The sequence below is a fragment of the Melospiza melodia genome, chromosome 4 (assembly GCF_035770615.1).
Source record: "Melospiza melodia melodia isolate bMelMel2 chromosome 4, bMelMel2.pri, whole genome shotgun sequence".
In the NCBI taxonomy this organism is placed as follows: Eukaryota; Metazoa; Chordata; class Aves; order Passeriformes; family Passerellidae; genus Melospiza; species Melospiza melodia.
The window spans coordinates 18,757,285-18,773,715 of record NC_086197.1 but is presented as its reverse complement, the minus strand read 5'-3'; the positions used below and the strand labels follow the sequence as shown (position 1 = coordinate 18,773,715).

Below are 16,431 nucleotides of genomic sequence, written 5' to 3'. Positions count from 1 at the left end.
ATTATTTAAGGTGTAATGTCTATGCTGTTGTACAGTAGAAAGTTATAATTGTAAATGCAGGCATAGGCCTGTGGGGACGTGGCTCCCTTCTGAAGAGGCTTGTGCATTTTCTTCTTTCAGAGAAGATTGAAATCCCTTCATATCCTGTTTTCCTTTGCTCTTTCAGGGAACATTCTGTCTAAGAAACTTTCTTGTTTTCTTGCAGTCCTCATTCCATCCCAGATCGCCTGCGGATCAGAGTGAACAGGATTAATTTACAAGAGTACGAGGGGCTACATTACGACAAGGAAAAGCTCCGGGAAGCTTGTAAGTTGGGAGAAGCCAGATTGTGGCTGCTTTTGGTAGAACATTCTGTACAAACCTTACTTTGACCAAAACAACCCCTACCCCAAAAATAACAACGAAAACCCCCCAAAAACAGAGTCAAGCACACACTTTTGGATGAGTAATATCGAGAATATGCTCAATCTGTATGTGCATATGTACAAATGTGTTCTCTCTATATAAATAGCATCTATAGAGATCATGTATAGATATTACACTGCTTTCTTATTTAAATGTGTTTCTTATTATTATATTTATTGTAAAATAAGTGTTTTGTACACAGAGTTTTTTTTATTAATGTCTTTCTGTTGGTTCTGCTGGGTTTCTAGTACATGCAACTGTACCAGATTTTATGATTAGCATCAGATTTCAAGCTGAGTGGGAGAGCATGATATATTTGATATTGAGAATGTGCACTGACCTGGAACATGATTCTTGCACAGGTACACTTATCTTGGGGAACAAATCTGGCTTCCCCACACCCTTATTCTTTACCAGCCTTCAGTTTTCCATTTCAGAGAATAATCGCTGTTTTGTTTCCTCATGTAATGGTTTAATTGCTGTGTTTAGGGGTAAGTCAAAAGCAGACAGTGGTTGCTTTGGCAACAATGATGATGACAATCTGAACTTAAAAATGGAATTCCTTTCCTTGGTGACACACAGAGTCATTAATCAATGAGGGACAGGGCTTCTTGTGATAACAATTTAATAGTCTTGTTATGCATCTGGCTCATTATTCATATTAAATTACAAGCATGAGTGTTTGTTGTGCAACAGAGCTTCAGTTCCCTCTGCAATACAGAGTGCTTTGGTAATTACAGGATGACAATCCTTTTAATTGGTTTGCTTATCTTATTGTTAGAAGATAGTTGAACTGTTTCCATTTCACTTTTCCAGTCCTACCCCTCCTCAATTTACTGTCTCTCCTTACACCAAAAGAATTGAAATAGCTTAAATTTTAACATAGGTCTTGACAGCCTTAACTGAAGTTAGTGGAATTTGGTCATATTTAAAGCAATCAAAGCCTTCACTGGACTGAGAAGAATTTTAACAGGATCAGGATTATTCCTCACTGGAGCAGAACTTACTTCATGTTTAAATTGAGAGTTTGACATTGAGTAGATTTCAGGCCACACTGTACACAACTCCGCAACACTGTCAGGAACAACTTGGCTCATTTGAGGGTTTCCCATCTGAGGAGAGCTATTCTCATCCATCCTTAGTATGGATGCAAATTTTCTGTGTCTGTAGTTAGGACACTCCTTTGTCCTTAGGAGCCATTACATGTTCTGACACAAAACATACAACTTCTTACACTATTGTCACTGCAGGGGTAGATGTGTATTTGTTATTTGCCACCTGCCAAAATTCATAATGATAACATTATAAGAAAATGCCAGCAACTGATCTAACATCCTGGTTTTGTATTTTATATGGATTTGATCACTTAGTAGGAGTGTGCTTAAGAGGTTATCATTCAAAAAAGAGATGTTTGTTCATTAAGACTTAAAATGATTGCTTTTGGACATTGGTGGGTCATTTGTAATGAAACCCTTTTGAATCTTTTAAGTCAATGCATGTCCACCATGATAGTGTAACATAGTTGAATTGGACTATTCTCCCCAGATATTTTTCATTTAGTTGTTTTTCCTACTACTCCTCTTTTAACTGTCCCAGTAATGCTTGTGCATTACTGTTGTTACTTACTTTAAGAATGTGAGAGAGCAAATATCCCCATTATCCTAAAAGAGACCAGAAGAAAAGATACTTCTTCACCTTAGTCTTTGCAGTATGAATGTCTCCCTAGATGCTTGCAGGAGACCAAGTTTATGTACTTGCTCAGGCTTTGGCAGAATACTTACAACTGAATCCAGAATGCTGTACTTAATATCCATTTTTCATCCACAAGGATTAAAACAGTTCAACCTCCCTAAATAATTTGAGAACCAAGTACAATCTCACAGCAGTCTGAACAGGAAAAGGAAGCCAGTTAATAAGGAGTTGTCCCTTAAGGAAAAATAGCAAAGAACCTATTATGGTTTTTGCCTGTTACATGTCTCCATAATACATTTTTGAGAGCTCTAACCTCACTGTAATAATCTGGATCATTTTAACTCACAGTGAATACATTAATCCCCCTTGCTTACTTGTAATACTGATTAGAATCTATCAACTATTTCACCTAAGGTTGTCTTCTGACATAGAGGAGCTCATGATACAAAATGTTCCATGAAGATTAATCTTCACTCTGCTGGAGGTAGACACTTCATTTTGAAAGCCTCCAGAACAATTAAAGAATGTCATTTTGTCCTTTGAAGGGCATGACTGTCCTTAGCTCATTCTCCTTCTGTTGTTTTCTACTTTTCTTGTCAATGCAGCTGGCATTTAACCCAGATGCTGTTTCTGAATTGTCCCTTTCTTCCCTCCCCTTGCTGCTCCTTTTCTCCTGTCAGCATCTCAGTATTGTGTGGGGGATGATTAATGATGGTACAGAGGGTGCTTATTGATCCTTCAGTGAGGAGGGATGAATGCTTTGATGCAGCATTTTAAGAAAGGGATATATGTTGGCATTTTAGTTATGTTTTAATATTCTTCACTGCAAATGTAGTTGTCTTTTCTAACACCTCCTTATTCATGTCCTAAGCACTTGTCACCGAAGTCACAAGCTTCACCATCTCTGGCCAATGTGAGAGTTGTACATTACAATGACCACAACTAAGATTATCTCACTCAAGAAGTGAGGTGGACTGATGTCTCTAGGTGGACAGAATTTATTTCTGCCTCTGCTGCCTGCTTATCTTGTGCACACTATCTCTCTGGCTTCCTGTTATAGCAGTAAAGTGTGATCCAAAGCAGCACTGTGGGTGAACAATTGAGTTATTTTTAAGACAGCAAGATCTTTCTGTGTGACACTGTATTTTCTCCTTTCCAATATAACTAAGAATTTCCTGACAATGGAGGCATATGTGGAAACCAATTTGGTTTAAAAAAAAGGCAACAAACAAAGCAAACATAAGCTAGTCACCTAGTGATCTTCTGTGCTTCTTAGTTCTTCCTAGCAACACCATTTCAGATTTGCACCATAAAAATATATCAGTGAAATAACCCACCATAAGCAGTTACTGAACAGTTGTGGGGTTTTTTAATGGGGTATGTTAACCCTTACTGCCCTTAGCTTGTTGTGTGTGCCCTAGCCATGGAGAATAATTTTATCTTCCTCAGTACCACTAGGATTAAGGAGGAATCATACCCAGTTGCAGTGATGACAGTATTAGAAATAACTCTTAGCCTTGTGTCAGCTCTGGGTTTCCCATACTTTCTTTTACACAGACCCAGCTGCTCCTGATGTCCTCTAGAATAAAATGGCACACTAGAAACTCAAGAGAAATGTTAAAAGAAAATTTAGTTCCATGTGTTTAACAATTGGACTGTAACCTAACAATCCTTTTCAGTGCAGCCTCCTTGCTCTGTGTGTGTGCATGATGCTGTAACATGATGGGAGCTTAACCTTGAATTCTTTTCTCTTTGATTATCTGTAGCTAAATGTCTATAATATGTGTGCCTCTAATATCTGTGGGTTACCTGAGGATTTTGGGGTCATCCTAGGAGCTCTTATCAGATACACGGGGGTACACAGAGTGACAAGCTTGTGAGTCTTTGTGATGTGTACATGTACAGTGATACTCTAGCTTCCTCATACCAGAAATGCACTTAGAAGCCTTGATCTATCAAAGGCATTCTGGCTCTTTAAAACGTAGGGATATCACAGGTGAAGCTATTTGGAGACTAGCTCATGTGATTTTTGAGCAGCTAGCTAAATAAGAAAGGGCCAACACTCAGGACTTGGTATTTATATCCTGAATATGTAATATAAAAGTCAGCAGGGAGCAGAAGACTTCCTGATGAGCCACGAAGGAAATGTGCTTATATTGAGAAGCAATTTTGAGCTGGATGGATTTAGACAAGGCAGGTTGTGCAGATACAAACCTTCTCTTTCATCCTGTAAAGGATGCACCAATGGGCATTTATTTGTCAGCAGATCTCTTTGGGCACGTGGTAGAAGCTCCATAAAAGAAAATATTACCTTCAGTCTGCTTAGAGGTCAGTGCCTTGCTCTAACAACTTTCTTTTGTCAATATGTGTTGTGCACACATTAGCTAATTTAGATATTTCTTCATTACAGTGATTTCATAAGATCTGAACCTGAGAGGGGTTGAATGGATTGCTTAAAGCCTCCCAGCAAAGTGAAAACAAGAGGATTAGAAGGCAGTAGTGAGTTAAATATTGGAAATTGCTGTTCTCTGAGGTTGGGGGAAGGAGTAAACCCAAGCCATTGAAATTTCATGTAATGGGGTTATAGAGGCATAGAATGATTTTAGTGGGAAGGGATTTTTAAAAATCATCTAGTTCCAACCCACTGTCATGGGCAGGGACCTCTTCCACTAGAGCAGGCTGCTCAAAGACCCTGCCCTTGAACTCTCCCAGGAATGTGGACATCTTCCACTTATCTGGGCTACCCACTCCAGTGTCTTGCCACTCTCATTGTAGAGAATTTCTTCCTAATATCTAATCTAAATCTACCTTGTCTTGACACCTCACAGGGCATATTCAGTACAGTCCTCTGCCTTTTGAGCTAGTGGGAAATTGTCGTATGTTAAGTTTGTAGTTTTCTTTAAACCAGAAGAGATAGGCATTTATATTTATAAAATTTGTATCTATATAAAATTTATAAATGTATTAAAAATATATTTATATTTACCTTAGAGAAGTGGAGAGAAGCAAGAATATTAAGTTTCTAGGAAATCACACTGTAGTTTGTCTTTCTCATGGAGGCTTTTCTGTGAGGTTCTTCTGTTCATAATCTACTTGCATGTTTCCTTAGTTCTTTTCTGATTTGATTTCCTCTCACTTTTTCAGTCCTGGTTGTCCCCTTTGGATAACTCATCCCACACACATCCTTCCTGCCTTAGTCTGTCTCTGCAGACCTCACAGCACAGGTTCCTGCTCTTTTTCTTTACCCTAAATACTTATTTGTTGTTTATCCAGATCTCTGCTGTCAGCTCTTACTTCCAATATCCATTCCCAGCCAGCTTCAATTCCCAGCTCTTTGGATTTTTTTTCTATAATCTGTTTCTTTTTGTGTGGTGTTTGGCACAGGTTCTCTCCTCCTTTGACTTGGGCAGCTTCTTCCCTTTTGGCAGGATATTGGAAAAATCACTGAGAGACTAGAGGGAATGACTGCCTTTTCAAACATGGTCTGGTTTAATCTGATAATCTTCACTGTGTGTGTTTTACCTCCTTATATGTGAGGATTTTGCAAGTGGGCTGAAAAAAACTGGTAGCCAATGAACCTAGAGAGAATTGGGTTTTCTCAGTATAATAAGCAGAAGGGATCTGAAGAGACACATGCTTAGATTTGTGTGGTAAGAAAGTCCTTTTGTACAAACTCAGTTTTATTAAAACCAAACTGTGAAAGCCAAACCTCTTAATATAAAAGTCTGAATATTTTATAATTCTCTATTTGCTTGGTTCTTCATATTCATAATATTATATTCTTAATATCTTAATATCAGGAAGCCCTTCAGGAAAATGACATTCTTATGACAAATTCAGTAGTGAGGATCCTTTATTTGTTACATTAAACATTTACAGTCCAATGTCTAATCTCCCCAGTCCCCTGAGGTATCAGAATCAGAATGAGTTTTCCTGGCATTCACATCTACTATAATATTCTGTCTCAAGGCTGTTTTGTTTGGGATTTGAGTGGGTAATCATGGTATTAAGATCACAAATTGAATCCTTTCATAACAATAAACAGGTAAGTTAATTGAATTTTATAATATATATAAGTATGTTTGGGCTTCCTTCATTTGTGTCCTCAATACTATTAAAGAGTTCACTAGCTCTTGGTATTCAGCATAATGGGGACTTAATAGGTGGAAGATTTGTTTGTTGCTTACAAATTCCATAGCTAATTTCATGAGGACTTAGGAAATCACTCCTAATCTTGCAGTTAATTAGAACACCAGGCTGGCCATACTGCTGCATCTGCCCAACCCTCCTCCTGCTGATCCTTGGTTTTGGTTAGTGTTGCTAGGAACAAAAGCCTTTCTGCAGTACTGGTTCAGATCATAAAGCAACTGCCTGCCTGTCTCATTTCCTGGGCTTCTTGCACTGCTGCTCATCACAGCTGCCTGGACAAAGTCCCTTTTCATCATTCAGGGGGCACAAAGGAACTGGGAGATGGATGCAAGTGGTCAGAAGAGCAGGCGCCTCCAGAGAAAAATATCTGGCACTTGAATGCTGTGGCTTGGCTCATGATCTGAGACTATTCCTTATTTTTGGCAGTCACGTGGGTGGGTTTATCCACATATTCACAGGAGTGGACAGTGTGTATGTACATGGAAAGTGGTTTTTTAGTGCCCGTCCTTTTGATGTGTTTGCCCTCCCACCTCTCTCCTGGCATATCCAGTAATCCCTGTGCCCCACAGGGATTTGTACTGTCCACATCCTCATCCACACAGCAAATGCAGAGAGGATCCTTTAGTCCTGGATGAAAGTGCCCACAGTATTACTGTCTGCTCTGCATGTTGACTTGGCCTTTAATTGATTTATCGTAAATTAACTCCTTTTGCTTCTATTGCGTGCTATTGCACTATTTGTACAATGAGCAGCAGCCCCAGAGTTTCTATCCCATTATCAACCACTAAGCATTGCTTTTGTTTTAGAACAGCAACCATTGTGAGGCACTTTGTAAGTCTTGGCTGTGTGGTGCATTTTGATTGCTTATTGTGGTTTATGATAAAAATCAGGGCTGTGAACATTTTCCTTGCTGAAAGCCAAATGGGTTTTGCAAAAGGAGCCAACCAAGCAACAAATGAACAACAACAACAAAAATTGGGAAGCAACATTTTAGCATATACTTTACTGTTATCCAGTAATGACTTTAAAGGCTTTTCAAAGGCCATGAACCACATGGAATGGAACCACTTGAGACCTACCTCACACATTACACCTTAGCTAGCTACTGACCCCAAGTGCCATAGATCATGCTAATTTACGATTTCCAAAGAGTTAAGGCAGCACTTTTCTTTTTAAGGATGAAGTCTCACAGCCCAGAGTTTCTGAACTGTTCTTTGTCCACTAAGAACCAGTATCATATAATTTAAGTAAAGCTGTGAATCCCTACTTCGTCAATCATTAGATGAGATTCACTAAGTATCACCACTAATATCTACTGCATGCTAGTTTTTTCTTTTTTAGATACTTTGGTGGATTTCTTCAGAATTACAGTTGCTTTAAGGTTCTCCTCTTTTGGTCTGTCGGGAGTGGTGATAGTTAAGGATTCCAATTCTGTTATCTGTGTTGTTTTGTCAGGTCAAAGCTTTAGTCTCCATTAAGTGTAGAGGAGAGAGAAAAAAATCTGTGGTGACAGTCCGCAAGCCAGTGCTGTAACTCCCTAGTGCTCTGTAGCTGTTGGAGGTGTAGCCATGTCTGCTACAATTCAGTTTTTAGTGCTATAAATGAATTTAACAAACACTTCTCTCAGTAAGGGCTGCAAAGGGATCTGTTCAATTGAATCTAGATAGCCATTAAGAAGTCTCTGCAAAGAGCTTGAGGGACTGCTGCCAAAACAGGTTAAGCAATAATAAACACTAAGCAAAGAGAATCAGTCTGTAGCCCAGAGCATTGGAGTGTTTGAAGCAAGCCCTGCTTCTGACCCTCCTTCCACTTGCTTGTGTCTCAGTCTCTGTTCTGCACTGAAAGAATCTTGGAGGTCTCCATGACCACTGTTTCCACCTGGCCCGTCCGAAAATGTGCAGGGGACTGTCATCACTATTGGATGTCAGTGTCGTTTCAGGAGATGTGTAACCTCTTCCTTCCCACCTATTCCTTCTTTATGTTCTTGTTCTCACTCCAGCATTTTTTTCCCTGCCTCCCATTTTCCTGGGTCTTCTGCTGTTCAATTTGCTTTCCAAACACAATTCTAGCAGCATTGCTGAGCCCTGTACTGGCCTCTGAGGTCCACAGTGACCTTGACTGCAGCAGGAGCTCCCCAGCTCTTCTCCTTGGAAACCACTGAGCTCCTCTTTGTGCTTCAGGCTTTGGTGGACCAGAAAAATAGGAGCTCTCTTCCCCAATATCTTAGCACTGTCTTGTTCTCTTATCAGAATGAAGAATTTTTAAGTATTTCAATACTTTTCTCCCACTTAATCAACTTCTCTTCAACAGCAGGAAGGTTTGCAGCACAGTTGTGTTTTCTGTTTATCTCAGAAACCTTGGTGATTTTATGTTGCTGCTCATTATCCAGTTATCAAAATTGTTTATGAGTTGATATTCTGTTCTGCTTCTGGAATATTTCATGTGAGAATTTAAATATCTTTCCTGCTGCTCCAATAAATTTTTTGGCCATTATTTGATTAAAGACCCTTCAGGGAGAGAAAAAGAACTTAATTCAGTGATTCACTTTTACAAAATCAGATACTCAAGAGTGTTCACTTGTTTTCTTTTTATTTAATGACATCTTAGTAGGCAGCTCTCTTTATTGTGGACTCACCTTTTTCTCTTTTATTGTATTCTTTATAATTTATTTTTCTTTTTGTGATTTTGTTTTGGACTCTTTGGTGGCAAGAACAGAATGAATGTGAAAACCTCAATCTCCTGTTAATAAAATTTTTGCCCTAACCTGAAAGGTTTTTCTGGATTTTCACAAGTTATCTTTTTTTTTTCTGTCTGACTAAATATGGAAGTGTGTCCATTCTGTGTAGATGGAATAATATCTGTTTTGGTTTAAAAGCAGCCTTAGATAAAAATAAGCTGGTATTGGATAGTTTTCCCTGATATCAGCCTGTGATTTCCACTGCTTTAAACCCGTAGACTTTGAGTTCTGAGAATGAAATATCACTCTTATTTCAAGATACAAGGGTGCCCCCCAAAACTCTTGTTCTGGGATATGTTCCTTTGTTTTACAGATAATATTTGATGTTCAGATGTGAAAATGAAGTACTCAATTTAACTGAATATGTTTTAGCTTCTTTCATGAAACCATGAAAGATGGTTGAAAATGAAATATTTGATAATTAAAAGTGGGTGAAAGTGATGATGATTAATATGCTCTTGCTTTTACATAAATGTTAAGGTTTAGATAGCAGAAAACTTTCATGAGGGTGTGAAAAAAAACAATGTTGGAAACCATTGCAAGTCTGTTACAGTTCAAGAGACTTGAGTTAAAGAGGTTTATCTTTGTTTCTGATTCTTTCAGCCATTCCCCTAGGGATCATAGTTGTACGAGGAGATTGTGACTTGGAGACTTGTCGTATGTACATTGACCGTCTGCAAGAGGTGAGGCCTTTGTGAATTCAGGTATCCCTCACAAACCTGTTTTATGCTTCTTCCCATTCTGAGTACAGGGGTCTACTAATTGCAACAACCATGTATCAAGAGTATTGCAATTTACCTATCATTGAAACCAAAAATCTAGAATTAAGATATGATAATAAAAGTACTGAAAAATATTCCCTAAACGGGAAATTAAAAATCATACTGATTCCTTTTAAATAACAGAATTGGAGTGGATGGGTGTGTTTACTTCTCCTTGATTTATAATGGAATACTAGGACTTTCCATATACCTTGTTGAAAATACATAAATTATGGATTAGAAAGTGTGTTATGCAAGGATAAACACTGTGGCATTTGAGTGGGTCTAATTATGCAAATGTTGTTCTCTAATAATGGAGTAATATGAGACACCACTAAGCACAGCAAATATCAACTAGATATTTTCAAAGAAACAGAAATGGGTGTTCATGCAACTAACAATGGTTTTGCTCTTATTCTTGAGCACCTTGCCTCATGAGCGTTCATTCTACAATACACCCTGGGAAATGCAGACTCCAAATGCCTCATTACCCTAATCATTTTAAGTGTGAACTCCTTTAATGATAAAACTAATGGGTTTTCATTAATGTGTTGTCTCTGACTTTTTCAATCTCTTAGTGATAGCTTTTAAAAACATTTACGAGTCTGATGACATTACATTTATAAACAATTTATATATGAATATTTACAAGACTTTATAAATTGTTGGTCTAGTATACATAGGACTATGAAGCTCATCCCTTCCATTGAACTCCTTGGGAGCCATTAATTTCCAATAGATTTTGGAACTCCACACTTGCAATCTGAATATGAAACTTAGTATCTCACTTGAGATACTTCTTTGTATTTCAGCCAGGATTCCCTTTATCAAATGCATTTCTGGACAGTCAGACCTGGAGTGTGACTATTATTATCAGACATAAATCCATATTGTAAGGTGGTGCATATTTGAAGTATCCAGTACAGGAAATTACAGTGAAATACTTACGATGATGATCTCATTAGATTAGATTAGAAATGTGATCTCACACTGAGTCCAGGCAGTCTTAAGTACAACCCCTGAAGTTAGATATTTTGGTTGACTTACTTACCCATAGTGATTATGGAGGAATTGTGTTTCTCCAACCTTTTGCAGGGTTTGTATGAATTTTTGCATGTGTGCTTGATTTGGCTCAGTCCCATTTGCTGGGAGTAGAGATGCCAAGGTTTGCTGAGCTCTGCCAGTTTCCATGCTGCTGCAGGGCAATATTCTGCAGGCCAGGCTCTTTAGTAGACTATGTCATGTGCTATAACTATTTGACAAAATCTCTGTTAAAATAAATTAGATGCCTGGACCCTGTTAAATGTCAGGACCATTCTGGTATGACCTTCTTGGAGTGAGTTTGTCTTAAAATAGAGAGAACTGTCAGTGATTTTCTTAAGTGCATTAATCACTCAGAAATATTTGCAAAAGTGTCTTAAAGATTTATGACATATTTTCATTAATTTTGGTGCTGATATTGTAAATTTAGATAGTTCTCTTGGAACAAATAGTTTTTTTTAACATGATAAGATACATTAGTGTCATCTCTTTTTGAAACTAGTTTTTTGGGTCAAATACATACAAATCTAAACTTTGAGTGAGCTTTCCTTATCTTTTCTGTGGCATTTGTTTCATATGCTTACAAACAGTGAAAAACATTTGCCAAATGATTTGTTTTCACCCAACCATTTCAGATAGTAGAGCTACAAACAGCTCTTGTTGTTGCTTTAATCTTTTTCATCACTACCCTGTCTTTCATTCTCCTGCTAGGACCTACAGTCAGTAACCTCTACTACACAAAGAGTTCATTACCAGGTAAGATAAGCTTTCCTTTTAGTATCAGAAAAGAAAGAGGCTTAAAAATGGGAATGACGCTCTTTGTATTTGAACCCGTATGTTAGATGAATTTCTAATTATCTGATTTACCCTTAAATATTGGAAGCAAGTTCTGCTTTCTCCTGGACAAGTTTTATGGAATCGCCTTTATAATTAGCACAGCTTGCTGATGCTTGTGATATTGCAATAGCGGTATTTTCCACATTGAAGTGAATAAGAAAATGTTTCCTCTAGAACAAATGACAAAAGCAAAATTTTTTCTCTGTCTGAGAAACTGAACAATGGCATGTTGTATTTCATAGCTGTTGTAATGAAGTCAATCAATGAGGGGAAAAAAAGGTGTTTTAGCAGGCCCAGCTTCTTAATAATTCTGTACAGGACAGCCATCTACCTTCACTTTACATAATCTTCAGGGTAATATTTTAGTCCATTCTAAGCACATGTGTGTTTTCTGCATGAGATAAATAGCTTTTAGTTTAGGTGGATAGTTCTTAAAATTGGTCTCTTTGTGTTTTACAACTTTATTCTACATTTTATGCAGTACAAAACTTGTCTTTTCAGTTGGAAGTATCATTCAAGAATGTGTATTTCTTTCAGTAAAATAATTCATTGTAGAGTGCTTAAACTGGAAGTAAACTGAGTGAGACTAACTCTACTGACTCCTGAACTGATCTGATATTAGCATGGAGATTTGGTACAGACCATGGTCAGTTGACACAGTGCTTAGGATCACAGGACAAGTTTGCATGGTGCTGATAGCATCTTCCTAGAAATAACAATGCAAGTCTTGTTGGATCAGCAGGAATGAGTTCACTGAAGCATACAGAGAGCCAAACTACAGGAACCAATTGTGGTGAAATGGCAGATAATTTTTTGGGGTTAATGATTACTTGGGGGATGCAGAAAAAAATTCCAGTTTCACAGGAATGCCTGTAGATGCTGTAGTGACTGCAGACACTATAAGAAAATGCAATTTGGCATGTTTTCCTGGACTTGCCTTCTTTATATCAGTTGATAGTTTGTTTCTTTGTTTCCCTATCCAATGCTAACTTCATATTCTTGACATTTCCATCAGTCATTGCCCTGGAACTGGGTTTTAGAACAGTGTTAGTGTCTAGCAAATTGACTAATAAACCAGCATGTATGATTCTGTTCCACTCATTATGAATTAACCTAAGTGGCTGCTGACTGCTCCATGTGTAGGAAACTGCCTGAGGTAAAATGAAGAGCAAAATCTGTGTGTATGGGGAGATGTACAAGAGAGTATGAAATGTCAGAAATCAGCTCCATACTTGGCTCTAACCTCTGCTGTTACAGCAGTATATAAATTAGATGCCTACCCATCTTCTCTAGTGCACAGCAGTGTGAAATCCCTAACATACCATTCATTTTTTATGATGCTACATTTTAAATGCACCCTCTCTCTGTTTTGTCTTCAGTACTTGTTTGTCTAGCATTCTTTTTTTTTTCCTCAGTAGTTCATTTCTGCAAATTGTCTCATTAGGTTAATTTGAGGTTTGTTCCACATTTGTTGGTATCCCTCTACATTTTACAGAAATGGGAAAAAGAGGGGGATAACAGGCATGAATAGGGTGCTTGAGCTGATTGAGCAGTCTTTATACCTCACTGATAAAGTGCCATGGGTACTTTTAAATCTCGTAAATACAATTTTCTTGTGTGATTCCTCTGCAGTTCAAAACATAGGCAGTCAGCAGAAATATTAGGAAACCAAAGTGCAAATGAGAAAAAATATACTGGAGTGTTTTCTCATTCTGTTTTGTTTCTCTAATGAGTTTAATGCTCACAAAATATCATTCTCATGGGCCTGAAACTTTGCAAGTTAGTTCTGCAGTGGAACTGCAATGAAGTCTTAGAGGGTGTATGTCAGAATGTGCAATTTGTGACTCAAGTTGACATTTACCAGCAGTATTCCTATCTTCATTTTCTCAGCATTTTGTACTATATAAATTTTACTTGTTTCTCCTCTTTTTATAAACTGCATTTTAGTACACACTATTGGATGTTTTCTTCCTTTTCTCCTTTGTGTTGCAGTCCCCTCCATTCCTCACAGGGTGGACTAAATATAAAGCTTTGTGCATGTAGATGCAATCGTGTCAGCAAGTCAAGTGGGTTTCAGAGATCCTTGATTTTCTGACAAACACTCCAGTGGCAATACAATCAAACCTAAAACCCCACAAGTCTGCTCACCTGTATTAGACAAAGCTGTATTTTAAATTTGTTTCTATTGAATCCCTGAGATGCGTTATTTCCTCCTTGTGTACAGTTAGAGTTCACCCAATGGGATGTTTTGCTGCCATTGTCTCCATCTCTGTGATGCACAGAGGCTGGATATCATAAGTTATACATGAGAATAAGGTTTATGGGATCAAGTAAAATCCTTCCTATTGCTTTTACTTTTTCTTTTCCTGCCATGTGACTTGATATTCCGCTCTGTTGTCTGAAAGAGGAGTAAAGTTTAAATCTTGAGCCAACATGTACCTGAATTTACAGCATTTACAGATGTGCTGATTGTACTGCTTAAGATGTGAATAAGGATAGAATCTGTGTCTATACAAACTGTGTGTGCCAAAGATCTATGCTACTCTGTTTTGCCCTGTGCAGATATGTTTGTGTTTAAATGTTATATGCAGCAGATTTAGGAAGCTGGCTGACTATTCGCTGGCAGCATGGAGCAGAGCCATGATCATCCTCTGCTCTCTTAGATCCCTTTTGATCCCTTTTGCCTCTCCAGTATGAGCTAAAAAGACATGGGGTAGCCTGTTTGAGTCTTTGATAAGAAGATCTTAATTCCTCCCCAATAATTTCATTTTGTTCCTGGGTTATATAGATTTTGCACATTGTGCAATGTCAGTAAAGCAAAATGAAAAAGTCAAAGTCCAGAAAATAGTCCTTTTCAGAGAAGAAAGAGTTTGCTGGGTTTTCTTTAATAACATAATTTTCATGCCCTATCCAGGACCAGGAAAGCTCTTTCCCCAGAGTACTTTCTGTTCAGAGGCTCTCTCCTAGATGGTGCTTCCTAGATGGTAAGTGCATCTCCCTTCTGCTGTGCCCAGCATGCTGCCTGCTTCTGGTGTGCTTATGGAGGATAGTTCTGAGTGTAATACTAGAGAGGAGTTCCTTCTTGTTACACTGAGCAGGTAAAAAAGGAGCTGAGTCTCCCACTTCCCTCTTAAAAATTAAACAGGCCCTTCATCTAACAATCAAAATATCTGCTGTAGCTTTTTCTTGCCACAGAGAGGCAGGTTAGCCTTTTCCTTGTCCCTGAGGCAGGTTAGAAGCTTGGTTTATCAGTGCCTCTGCTGTGATGAGCAGACTTTACTGCATGCACTGCCAGAGCTCAGAGTGCAGCCAGTTGTGGCAATTCACTGCTTTGGTGTAAGGCTGAGCTCTTCACCCTGGTTTCTCTGCAGGTGCTGTAGTCTTTAGGCACTAGAATTTTTAGGTGACAGAAATGTACCTCCCTCTCCTTGTAACCCTGTGGTGGAGAGCTGCACTTGTATTTGACCCAGACTTTGTCAAAGCAGATGACTTATCAGGGCCTTACATCAGGCTCCAGAGCACAGGAATTAGCAGCTGAAATGGATGGCATCTGCTTTTACAAAAGCTTCAGCATGGGGAGGCTTAAATTTTTAATGCTCAAAACAAAACGAAATTCTCCTTGGCAATTTCTAATCACCATTCCTTGTCTCTCATGAGGGACATTGATAAAAGCCATAGTGAGAATCTGTTTGGTTTTTGGAGAAATCTGGATGGGTAGATGTGTTCAATTTTTGTCTTTAGTATTTGATATTCCTGTGAAGTGCCAAAACCTACAATGCTACATCACTGTGCTGTTGTGTCAAAACTGCAGAGTGAATGAACCTGATTTCACTCACCCAAATAAATGCAAAGCAGATACGAAAAAATCACATCTGGTGAAGCACATTGTAGATGATAAATACTTTTGAGGTTAGTAATATAAATTATTTGGCAATGACAAGATTCATAATACGTGCTTTATTTAGTGAATCCCCCTATTTTCATGTGTTTTTCTGAGTAGAATAAATTTTCCTTGAGCATATTGCTAATTCAGAGTCAATATCTGTGGCCGAGCATTTGATTTATAAAGAGCTCCTAAGCATATTATTGTTCTTTAGATTCAGAATTTGAATTAATCCCATTAGACCCATCAAATTGAGTATATGCTTGCTATACTCTCATCAGAACAAATCAGATTTTTCTGTCACATATTTTAATGTAATCAATTCTTCTTATAAGACTGAAATCCATTTTATACATTTTAAATTATTAAGTTAATGTTTTCAGTGACTACTGTTTCATTAAGCCTTCTCTTTAAATTCAGCATTTAATGGGATATGAATCTTGCAGAATCATAGAATGTTAATGGTTGGAAGAGACCTTAAAGATCATCTAGGCCCAACCCATCCCTGCCATGGCCAGGGACACTTCTCACTAAACCAGGCTGCTCAAGGCCTTACCCAGCCTGACCTTAAAAACTACCAGGGTTGGGGAATTCACAAGTCATTCTTGTGAATTCTGTCTCACCACTCTCACAGTAATTTCTGCCTAATATCCAGCCTGAATTTCCCCTTTTTTCAGTCTGTACCACTTACTCCTTGTCCTGCCACCAGAGTTCATGATGAAGGGTGTGTCATCAGCCTCCCTGTAGACATCTTCAGATGCTGGAAGGTTGCTTTGACGTCTCCATGCAACCTTCTGTTCTCCAGGCTGAACAGCCCCAAATTTCTCAGCCTGTCTTTGTAAGGGAGATGCTCCAGTCCCCATAAAAACTTCACAGCCCTCCTCTGGACTTGCTCTGGCATTTCCAGGTGCTTCTTGTGCTGGGGG

The 16,431-nt window shown here is 38.3% G+C and overlaps 1 protein-coding gene across 7 annotated transcripts in view; it reads left to right on the top strand.

Annotated features, from left to right (window-relative positions):
• Positions 1-16,431, top strand: part of DGKI (diacylglycerol kinase iota) — a 202,143-nt gene that overhangs the window by 134,160 nt on the left and 51,552 nt on the right. For all 7 annotated transcript variants that reach the window (XM_063154098.1, XM_063154105.1, XM_063154104.1 and 4 more), the window contains 4 exons: positions 206-306; positions 9,587-9,666; positions 11,497-11,541; positions 14,537-14,606. In XM_063154098.1, coding sequence (XP_063010168.1) covers positions 206-306; positions 9,587-9,666; positions 11,497-11,541; positions 14,537-14,606 — 296 coding nt within the window. The remainder of the gene's footprint in view (positions 1-205; positions 307-9,586; positions 9,667-11,496; positions 11,542-14,536; positions 14,607-16,431) is intronic.